Source organism: Engystomops pustulosus, chromosome 1, assembly GCF_040894005.1.
Source record: "Engystomops pustulosus chromosome 1, aEngPut4.maternal, whole genome shotgun sequence".
In the NCBI taxonomy this organism is placed as follows: domain Eukaryota; kingdom Metazoa; phylum Chordata; class Amphibia; order Anura; family Leptodactylidae; genus Engystomops; species Engystomops pustulosus.
The window spans coordinates 97,219,911-97,232,052 of NC_092411.1; the positions used below are offsets into that span (position 1 = coordinate 97,219,911).

Below are 12,142 nucleotides of genomic sequence, written 5' to 3' on the forward strand. Positions count from 1 at the left end.
ATGTCTCACACCCCTGATTCCCCACCCCACAATTCTTGATAAAGGAGAAAATGTAGAAAAGTGGTGAGGGGTGAGGGACACAGTCCTTTGAAGAGGTAGTGGTGACTCTGGGTCAACAGAAAAGGGTACTATCATATAGGGGAAAAGTTCAAGGTTATAAATAAAGGAGTCCCGGAAAGTCTCTTAAGGATTAATAGGCGTAATGGCAGATAATGGACTTCAGCCCATCAGGGAGTTACTCACAATTGGAGTCAGCCACTGGGCTCGGACCTCATGGTCTGAAAAATGTACCTGTTTGGGTTTATGACCCTTGCGCTCGGACAGCTGATACTCCTGCAGGTATGCAGGAGCCTCCCCTCTTGTCTCCCGTTGAGACCTCCGGAGTACCTGTTTGGAGAAGATCACTGTCACGTCGTCATCGTCCTCAGAGTCAGGCACTGGAGCTGAAGACACAGGTGCCTCGGGTGTGATGGGGGCAACAGGTTATGGAACCAGGTCATCCTCCAGGGGCAGCAGTATCGGGGATTGCAGCAGGGATGGTTACCTCTTCGGGATGGATCTTACTGATGTGGAGACAAGCACACAGAGTTGGGGTACAGTCATAAGGTCAAAGAAAGTGGGGGTAGTCAAACACAAAGGGTCTCTTGGACTGGGTGTTTGGTTCAGAGATGTTGACACAGGGGTGAAGGAACGCAGACATCTCTTCAGCCGGTTCTTGTGCACCAAGAGTACTGGACAGTCTCCTCTTGAAATCTCCTAGACTTCAGGGGAGAGACTGCCCCTAACTAGGTATGGCTCATGCTCCCATCGCCCATCTAACTTACTGGTGGGATGGTTATTTCACAGCCACACTCATTCTCCAGGGGCAAGAGGCTCAGCACAGGCATGACGGTCAAAGTCCCTCTTTTGCATCCGCCAGGCACCTCTGATGTTCCTGGACCCAATCAGTCTGAGGGAGCAGAGATTGGGAGTCAGGGGCTTCCATATCCAGGGCCATATCTGCAGAGAGATGGCTATGTCTCCCGAACATCAAGTTGTAGGGCGTGTATCAAGTGGAGCAATGAGTGGTGTTATTGTACAGATACACAAGCTTTGGCCAGTTAGCCCTTCTTGCAGGGGTCAGAGTCCTCAGCATGTTGATTAGGGTCTGGTTCATTTTCTCGCAAAGTCCGTTATCCTGCGGGTAGTAGGCTGTGGCCCTCAACTTCTTACAGCCATAGATGGTACACAGCTCTTGGAACACCGGGGATTCAAGCGCTGTCCCCTGGTCCGGTAGGATTTTATCCGGACAGCCGTAGGGGAGGATGAAACTCTTCCACAGGGCCGTCGTGGTGGTTCTGGTGGACAAGTCTCTGACTGGCACTGCGACTACAAACTTGTTATAATGGTCTATTATAGTCATTGCATAGGTGTGAACAGACCTGCTGGGCTCCAACTTCACGTGGGCCACAATCTCCAGAGGGCATTGGCTCACAAGGGGGTGTAGAGGGCCCCTTTGATTATGTGGCTCTCCGCAATCGCTAGCACAGGCTGGGCACTCTCAACACCAGGCCTCGATGTCGGGTTTTGTGTTCTCCCAGTAGAACTCCTTCTGGAGGGTAGTTTCAGTCTTCTGAGAGCCAAAGAGTCGGGACTGATCATGGTACATATCCAGCACTATCTTGGCATGCCTCCTGGGGATCACAATCTGGTACAGTCGGTCATAGGTGATGCGATCCAGAGTTCTCCTCTTTAGCAGGCCCTGATGCATACTGAGGGTCTTCCTCTGGCACCACAGTTGGGACAATTCTCCGTCAGCCCTGCGTCGACAGATTCTTTCAGGCACTTGCCCACTAGAGAGATAGTCCATCAAATCGCCTATGGCTTGGCTATCAGTCTGAAGACTCAACCAGAGGAAGTCTTGACGCACAAAGCGGGCATAGAACTTGCTTAACCTCCAAGTGTTGGGAGGCAGACATGGAGGATTCAACAAGGTCTTCAGGGTGGACGCTGAAGAGAGTGTCTACAGCTTGGTATCTTTTTAGATCCAGTGGGGATCCCCCACTTTTAGCAGTCTGATGGGTATTTGTCCTTGAGATACTGTGACCAAGCTCCTGGCTGAGGATCTTTGAACTGGACTCCGTCGGGGCCAGCAAACTTCTGTTGCGCCACCAGGACTTGCATTGTCTCTATAATCACCTTCTGAGAATCACTAGTCACCATTGGTAGGGAGTTCTGGAGAGCCTTCAGCATTTCAGGATAGCAGTGGTGAAGGACATTGGTACCCAACACCAGGGAGAAGTTACCGTCTTCAGGCACTTACCACTGCGTCCTCTCTGGAGACTGTAACAGGGATGTTCTTCTTCGGCATTTCTGAAAGTTAGCACTGCTAGTGGTGGTCACTTGAGAGCCGTTATCGATTAAGGCCGGTGAACATGAACCATGGGGTGAATCCCCACAAACCTTGGCATCGAGGTGGAATCTTGGGGAATTTGAGATGTTTCCCTTGGAGGACGTCCCGTAGCTTCAATGGTTTGTAGTTTAACCGACGACATTCATTCTCTTAGTTCTCTTCGACTCCAGGTGTTCAGGGATTTTGCCTAGTTAGCTGATGTTTGGCCTGGGAGTCACGGGGAGCAGCTGGCTGTAAAGACCTATCAGGCTGTTTTTTCCTCCTTGATGGGACAGCTACTTCTAGCTGCACCAGTCGCTCGAGCATTTTGCTCATGGTGTCTGCCAGGATGGTGATCTGCTCTGCCAAGACAATGACTTCTCCGGACAGTGGAGGCGGTGTTGCCAGTTGCGCTGGAGGAAAGGCTAGGACAGCATCTTCCAGATCCACAGGCTCAGACTCCTCATGAGCCTGTGGATCAGGTGCCATGCCAGTCCACAGAAGGCTCTCAGGATAGGTTCCCAGAGCAATGGTCTGTCCAACCAGGGAACAGTTTTGCAACAAGAGGATGATAATGAGGGGATGGAGTTGGGTGATACCCAACACTTGGGAGTTTAGCTGGGGAGATATAGAGGAGTAGGAGACACCTCCCACCTGCGAACTGACACCTGAGTTGTCCGGATACTCAATAGTGCTACATGCTACAAGAATAGCTTTGCATCCTTCATTCCAAAACTAGAACGTGAGATTAAAAATGAGTGAGTTCAAGCACACTTTGGTGCAGGCACTACTGGCTTAGTTCCCATCCCACATTAAAAGTTTGACATTGGCAGCACGAGGAGGATGAGGAAGTAACCTACACAGAAGGAAAACCTCCACGGCCACAATGTAGACAATGTTGACTTCTGCTCATGCTCTACCACCATCGGATGGGGCATGTAGAAGCAGGAGGCAAAATCTGACTCACATGGTGGAGGATTATTTGTCCACGTGTTTCCTGGTACTGAAAGATGGGTCTTCCCCATTCAATTTCTGGGTCAGAAAATTGAACATGTGGCAAGAGCTTGCCTTCTATGCCTTGCAGGTGCTGTCCTGCCCTGCAGCTACTGTGCTGTCAGAGCATGTGTTCAACACCACCTGTGCTGTGGTGTCATCATCAAAAAGAGGATCCACCTCTCTACAGTGTGGACATCCTAACATTTATTAAGATGAGCTAGGCATAGATCTCATGCAACTTGGCTTTGCCGGTGGAAAAAATACACATTTCTGGAACGTCAATTTTTCAGTTCTGCATTCCCTAAACTTTAACTTGAAATTATTCAATTCTGCATTCCACGAACTTCAACTTGAAATTTTTCAATACTTCATTCCTGGACCTTCAACTTGAAATTTTTCAAATTCACATTCCTTGAACTTCAACTTCAAATTTTTACAGTTTTACATTCCTTGAACTTCAACTTGAATTTTTTACCTTTCATATTCCCAGATCTTGAACTTGAAATTTTGACTTTCTGCATTAGTATCATTGTATATAAGCCTGGAAAAAGACGCAAGTCCATCAAGTCCAATCTTTAAGAATTAAGCTAATTATTTTTCCCCATAACCCATGATATTTTTGCTCTCCAGAAAGGCTACCCAGCCTCTTGTGAACATGAACATAGAGTCCGTCATAACAACCACCTGCGCCAGAGAGTTCCATAGTCTCACTGCTCTTACAGTAAAGAATCCCTGTCTATGGGGATGGTAGAACAAGCTCTCCTCTAGGCTTAGAGGATGCCCCCTTTTCCTGGTCACAGGCCTAGGTATAAAAGAACTTTGGAGAGATCCGTATAATGCCTGTTCGGGTATTTGTACATTGTACTGAGGTTTTCCCTCAGTCGTCTTTTTTTCTAAACTGAATAACTCCAAATTGTCATTGTATTCTAGTCCCCCAATTCACCTAATAACCTTGGTTGCTCTCCTCTGCACACGTTCTAGTTCTACTATGTCATTTTTATACACTGGTGCTCAAAGCTGTACACAATATTCCATGTGTAAACTGACCAGAGATTTTTATAGGGGCAAAACTATGTCCTTGTCAGGATCGGTGGTGGTGAACCCACTGAACCTCCACGAGCGATGAATTAAGCAACACCTAGTCTAAGTGGCACCCAGAATTCATCAGAGCCCATCCCAGCAGGTTGGACTTGCTGCAGTGGGATACCACCAGGTCGCTCCACAGGCGCAACTTGCTCACGGTATTGGGCTAGGCAAGGTACATGAACAGCAGACAGTCAGAGTTGAAGTCAGACAGGAGCTCAGGACTGGCGGCACAGGATTGGAATCAGGAACGTGGCAAAAGGTCAAGGCAGGCAGCAGAGAATCGAGTTCATAAAATGAAGTGGAGGTCACAATGCATAAATCACAAGAGTCTCAATACAAGGCAACTGGGTACAAAGATCTGTCAGGAGTCAAAGGAAAAGACAGGCTACATAACAGGGCAGCGCGCTGGCCCTTTAAATTTCACAGGGCCGACGCCCGTAGGACCACAGGTGTCTTTGCTGGAACGCGGATAGGTGAGTATGCCTGCAGCACGGATGTACACGGGTGCGCCCGAGACCTTGGGCGCAGTAGCAACCGTGACAGTCCCTATCATGAGAATCTATTCCTCTCTTGATACATCCCATAATTTTATTTGCTTAAGAAGCAGATGCCTGGCTCTGGTCACTAATATTAAGTTTACCATCCACCAATACACCCCAGTCTCTTTCAGCTGCAGTTTTACCAAGTAATTAACTGCTTAGAACATAATTGTACTTTTTGTTTCCATGGCCCAAGTGCATAACTTTACATTTATCTACATTAAACCTCATCAACCATTTATCCACCCATTCCTCCAGCTTCCACAAATCCCTCTGTAATGCTATATAATTGGTCTCAGTATTAATTACTTTACACAGCTTAGTATCATCTGCAAATATTGAAACTTGACTGTGTCATTTATAAAAATATTTAAAAGAAGTGTCCCCAAAACTGACCCCTGTGTCACCCCACTGGTAATGTAAACCCAATCTGAGAATGTACCATTAATGAAAACCCTCTGTTTTCTATCACTAAGCCAATTGCTTACCAACTACACAGATTTTCCCCTAGTCCTAGCAGTCTAATTTTATGTACCAACCTTGTATGCGGCACTGTACCAAATGCCTTAGAAAAGTCCAGATATATAACATCGCAGCCTCTCCCAAGTCCAGTCTGGGATTTACCTTCTCATAGAAGCCAATCAAATTAGTCTGACAGGACCAGCCTCTCATAAACCCAATGCTGATAGTGAATTATATGGTTACGTACAGTAAGATACTCCAGGATAGCATCTCTAACAAATATTTTCCCCACAACAGAAGTTAGATGCATAGGTCTGTAGTTTCAAAGATCGCTTTTTGATCCTTTTACCAGAATTTTAAATGTAGTAAGAGAGGCAGGTAGCCTGTCTGGTTTTTCTATTTCCACTTAAATCCTCTATTTAAATAATAGAGCACCTATAACTGCAGTGAGAGGAAGGGTTTTGCTTCTTTTACTTCAACCATTTTTGGGTGTTACAATTCGTATTCACCATTGACTTCAATGAGATTTGTGTTGGGGTTGAAGTTCGGCCCAAAGTCTGGGCCTTGAAGTGATTTGTGCCGTGAAATTTGGTTGAACCTGTGAAACCCAAATTTCAACAAACCCGCTCATCTCTACCCAGCAATAGAAAATACTTTGTTTAAGTTGCTAGCATAGCACAGAAAGAGGGTGTCACAAACACCTCTTATTCAGATCAAAGTCATGCTTTATCACTGTCTATATTTTAAGCTTCTGTACAGGACCATTCTACAAATTGCTGTATTAATGTGTTGCGGGGGTTAATGAACTCTTGTAAAGTAGTAATATTGATTTATGATGGACACAACTTCTGTACTCACATGATTAAGAGCTGAGGTCTTTCTAACATACTGGGGCAGATTTATCAAGCTGTCTGAAAGTCAGAATATTTCTAGTTGCCCATGGCAACCAATCACAGCTCCCCTTTAAAATATTCATGAGCACTAGTAAAATTAAAGCTGAGCTGTTATTGGTTTCCATGGGCAACTAGAAATATTCTGACTTTCAGACAGCTTGATAAATCTGTTCCAATGTGACTGTAAAGAAAAATACAGATAGCATTATATAACTTACCAGGGAGCCCCTAAATAGTTGATGTGCTGTGAACCTTCCAGTTTGAACAAAATAGCCAAGGGATTGAGAACATAAGGTTCTAGCACAATCACAACCACACTCTATTATCAGAAATCCTATTTATTATAAAAATATATAAAATTGTACCATACAAAGAATAATAGTATTGTACATAGAATCTCTTCAAATCTATGTTACTGTTTGATATTTCTAGTGACTCAAGAGACATTTAAGTATTGCATCTATGTGACTATGTGAGTATCACCAATAAAAGAAGATGCCATGTTTTAAAACCTGAGTGGTCACATTATCCGTGCATATCAAAGACTGTTACGCTATGGGGCTGCAAAGTATTGCTGAGCAGTAGCCACTCTATTTCTTCTTCTCATTGCTATAAGAAATGTTGACTTGAGTTTGCAAAAAGTACAAATAATGGACAATAAAAGATTAGACATAGACTGAAATGAAAGTCAATAGTCTAAGCACTGACGGGTGCAAATGGTCTGGAAGAATCAAATGGAAGAAAAGGCTACTGCACTGAGAAAATAAAGGAACTGTCACTTTCAGTGGAGGAAGTAGACAAAGAGTTGGAGCATACAATGAGATTGGTGAAGAAATTGTTCATTGACAATGCAGTACAGTTACGATATTACCCCCCAAAGTCCCCAACCCTAAACCTAATTGAATACTTGTGGGTAGGGTGGAGGAAAAAATTCTATTTGTACCAAACTTAGTCCACAAGTATGCTCGTCAGGGCCGCGTAGAAGAGTCTTCGGATCAGATTTTGGCAGATGCTATGCACTTTGATCTGATAGAGAGAATGCCCTATGAATTTAGGCAGTGTTGAAAGCCAAATGTCGATTTACAAAATACTATCAAATTAATAAGTAAAATAAGTAAAATCTGCAAAACTAAGCATGTGCTCAATAGTTGCGAGTCAAATTTATGTATGAATTGGTTGAGATGTATATCTATAATGATGGTACTCCAAAGTTCAAAACATTATTACTCTGTGGCTTCTCAGTGGATCAATAAATATGCCTGTTTATACAATATATACTATATTTACATAACATATATTGAACATACTCTAACTATATTTTAATAATTTGCATCGTTTTGCATGTTTCATAGCTTTCTTGAATTGTCTGTTTCTAAGACTGTATATCAAGGGATTTAGAAGTGGAGTGATAACAGTATAAAACAAAGATATGATTTTGTCTTTGTCTGAGAAGTAAGACGCTCTTGGGCGTACATACATAAATATAACAGTTCCATAAAATATTAAAACCACTGTTAAGTGGGCTGTGCATGTGGAAAATGCCTTTTGGCGTCCGAGACTGGATGGAATTCGGACAATAGTTGTAATTATGTAGGAATAAGAAACAGCTATAAACATAAGTGAAGTAAGTACAACCACCCAAGCAAATGAGAAGAAAACTGTCTCACTAATGTACGTGTCAGAACAGGAAAGTTTTACTACCGGAATATAATCACAGAAAAAATGATCAATGATATTGGGTCCACAGAAATTCAACATGGCTGTTGGTATTGTCAACACCCATCCAGTAAGGAAGCCGCTCATCCAAGAGCCAATGGCTAAGTAGAGGCAGATCTGGCTGTTCATCAGTGTTGCATATTGTAAAGGGAAGCAGATAGCGAGATATCGATCATAGGCCATAACAGTTAGTAAAAAGAATTCTGTAGGTCCTACAGAGAACACAAAGCAGAGTTGGGCGAGGCAAGCCGAATGTGAAATTACCTTGTTTTGCGTGATCAGATAACTAAGTGTTTTAGGTATGACTGCTGTCGAACACCAGGTATCGAGTATTGCAAAGTTACTGAGGAAGAAATACATGGGATTATGAAGATAAGAATTTATGCTGACCACTGTGATTATGAGAAGATTGGCCAAAACTGTTAGGATGTATAGGACCAAAAAGGCAGAAAAGTAAAATAGCTGCATCTGAAAAGTGCCAGGAAATCCCAGTAGAATGAAGAATGTGACTTCAGTTTCATTCCATTTCACAAGAGTCTTTTTAAAAGAACCCATCTGTGTGGAGAACATAGAAGAATAAATGTAAGAAATATTTGTGCCAGATTAAGTTATGATGAAATCATGCAACATGATTATTAACCTTTTCACAACTGGCCGTATGTGGGGCCAAAGATTTTACTATTTGGTTTATTGAATATTAAAGGTGAAATTTGTATTTGTTTTTTTGTCTCCCCCGAAATTTTTTTTTTATATATTTTAAGGTAGTTTGTTAAAGGAATAAGATGTCACATATGTGCAAAATGTATGTTGCATGGCATTGCAATACTGCCATGAATAAAAGCACTAATTTATAGTTAAATGTATTTCCCTGACAAATCTATATGTGATGTCATCAGAATACATATCCTGTTAATTCACAATACAGGCGGTCCCCTACTTTAACTACCAAATTACAGATGACCCCTAGTCACAAACTGACCTCTGGGTTTTGGCAATTTACTATACTTTAGTCCTAGGTTACAATAAACAGCCATAACAGTTATCAATGGTGTCTTTAATTAATATTTATTGTCAATCCTGGCTCTTATGACAATCCAACATTTTTAAAATCCAATTGTCACAGAGATCATCAAAATTTGGCTGGGGTTACAACTATAAAATATACAGTTCCGACTTACATGCAAAATCAACTTAAAAACCAATCTATAGAACCTATGTTGTACGTAACCCGGGGACTGCCTGTATACTGAAATATGGTAGTATTGCTGTATTTTGTTGTCCAGCATATTACATGTCCACATGCAGCTCTGTACATGGAAAAAAATAAAATGTATGGTTTTTGGAAGGTGGGAAGTGAAAAATGGAAATGTAAAAACCAAAAAGGGCCAGGTTTTTCCACAAAAGAAAATTCTCACATTTCAATCACAATAAAGATAATTTTAACCCCTTACTTTTCAATTTTACTCAGTTTTATTGCTGTTTTAGCTCCTATGTCTACCTCAGCTGCTCCATGCATAATCCCAGGTTGTGGGTGGGGCCTCTCTAAGCAGACACATTATGACCCATCTAGTTATGTGGTTAGATTATCAGGGTACAGGTGTATATACACTTTCATCTGGCTTCTGACATTGTACTAACACACTGACACATAGAAAGATGAGACAGATCAGAGATGCATGAGATTACACATAGACTGACAGAATTTTACACTGTTACACTGTGAGCTCTGCTACATCTCACAGATATGTGCCTGCCTCCTCCTTCCCCTGGATCACTTATCTCTTTGTCGTTTGTAGTTTGCAGCCTCTCTCTCTCCTCTTGATGTCGTGGCAGGAAGTAATTAGTGAGGGGGCAGGGCTACAGGCACAGAGCAGAGACAAAAATCTCATCAGCACAATCTCATCCAAGATGGCACACCCCTGACCCAGAAGTTACTGGGTCATGTCTAAGGGCAACTGAAATTGCGTACAGCAGGACTGATAGAGACAGGTTGGACTGTGAAATGTTAAATGCTATATTTTTGTTAATAACAGTGAATTAAAGAATGTGTTATTTTGTTATCTTGAGTACCTATAAGAAACTTGTCTTCATGGCGTATGGTCCTTAGTAAATGTCCCCCAAGTTGTCTAAAGTGCTACTTATTATGTGGTATTTTTATATTATATATTTATATTTCTACTATGGAACATAAATAAACAGGCTATGTGCAGATTTCCTCTTTATTGTATATCACAACCCAATGTGGTCAAAGAATCTGATGACATCATTACTGATATGTCCAAGTACGCTGGTGATTGCAGAAGAACATTCTCATTTTTAACCTTCTTAATAGAGAATAATGTCACAGGGGACTTATTATTTCAGTTGCCTGTCACAGTACAGTATCTAGCTGTCACCGTGCCAATCAAAAACATCACTTAAATCCCTGTCCCCTTAATGGTCCGTTATGCATCAACATGGCTCCAGCACTTCTCCACACATAGGGGCACATTTACTTACCCAGTCCAGTCGCGATCCCGCGGCACGTTGTCCGACGCTGATTCAGGTCTGCCGGGATTCACTAAGGTCCGTGCGCCCAATATCCACCAGGTGTCACTGCTGCACGGAGGTCCGCCGGAGTTCACCTTCTTCTTCCCGGTGAGTGCTGATCTTGCGACACAAATTCTTTTTTAAATTCCGCATTTTTTCCAAATCCGTCGGGTTGTCCATTGGCCCCCCCCCCAACTTCTGTCGTGTGAAATCCCGGGGCAATTCGACGGAAATCGCCGGGAGACTTGACGAAAGTGCGCGATTCGGCCCTTAGTAAATGAGCCCCATAGTCTTGGTCTATCCACTATCTATTCCACACTATACAGTTCTTGTGATCTTGTTACCTGTATGCTTTTCTCCTTCCTCTGTGTCCCCTTCCCAACCCTGGTTCCCCTATTTTTTATTGTTTTGAACGATACAGAAGCTGCCTATGAATCAAAATAATTCTGTTTTCATTACTAATCCCCCTGCGTGGGGTACACCATGCGCCTTGTTCAAACTAAAAACATCACTTAAATTACTAAGCCTGCTAATTTATGCCACTGCAATATCTGCATTAAGGTCTTTGGCTGTTAAACATCCAAAGATCCTGGAGATTAAAATGAATTCCTGGCTTTAGGTCAAAAAAGTACAGCAGAAAATGAACCAACAATTTGACAAAAACTTCAAGGAGGTCTACAGTATGTTAATATTTCCTTGTGTATTCTTTGTGCTTTAAATCACTTTATTATATCTTATATCTGTCATCTTACATCATTTCTAGGAAAACAATTTGCACAAAATCTGAAACAATACACAGTTCTGCATATAAATCTGTGCAGTGAAACTGGAAGTAAAGTTCTCCTTACAGAGACTGCCAATTAAGGCCGCTTTGTAGGAGTTTGGAGTCTTATCGTCACTAGGGGGATTCTGGGAAAATATGCAAAGTTTTCCAGGATGGGATAAGGAAAACCTTGCCTCTTTTAGTTACATTGTAAGGCCTTAATTGGCAGTCTCCGTAAGGAGAACTCTTACTTCCCGACCTTAGTCACAAGCCTCTCACTCAGCCAAACCAGTTCCCTAAGCTGTACTGAAGAGACCCAACTAGGTAGAAACATTGCTGTCTACAGTTGGGAGTCTTTTCCTTCTGAAATAGGTATACTGGTTTGGTTTTAATCCAGAAGCTTTACACTGGGCCACATCAGCTTCAAGGTACACAACTGCCGATGAGGCACATTGAACTCACATCTGGAAACCTCGGCGCCTCCTCTGTCGATGTTTCAATGAATCTGAAATAACATACCGGCTTCATAGTGCATGCTGCATACTACAGGACTGTTTGTAACACTAAACCAACATAAAGACCTGTGGGTGGTTGTCCCAAATCCATCTGAAGATTACAACAAGATCTGTTTGGTGAAAGCTGTCCTTTTCACGTTACAGTGCTGTCCATGATGATGCACATGAAAGGAAAATCTTCAATTTATATCCAACAATTTAGCTTTTTCATTACTAGTACTAGCTGTGGCCATATATATAGGATAGAAGTAGTAGTACTGATCTGTGCCCAT

At 42.5% G+C, this 12,142-nt stretch overlaps 1 protein-coding gene across 1 annotated transcript; it reads right to left on the minus strand.

The window, feature by feature from the left end:
* Positions 1 to 7,655: 7,655 nt before the first annotated feature.
* On the minus strand, positions 7,656 to 8,618 carry LOC140111807 (olfactory receptor 6F1-like). Its single transcript, XM_072132457.1, has one exon. The coding sequence runs from the start codon at positions 8,616 to 8,618 to the stop codon at positions 7,656 to 7,658; it is 963 nt and encodes a 320-aa protein (XP_071988558.1).
* Positions 8,619 to 12,142: the final 3,524 nt, after the last annotated feature.

Excerpts from the sequence above, each read along its gene's own strand:
- LOC140111807 (XM_072132457.1), bottom strand. The coding sequence starts at position 8,618 with ATGGGTTCTTTTAAAAAGACTCTTGTGAAATGGAATGAAACTGAAGTC.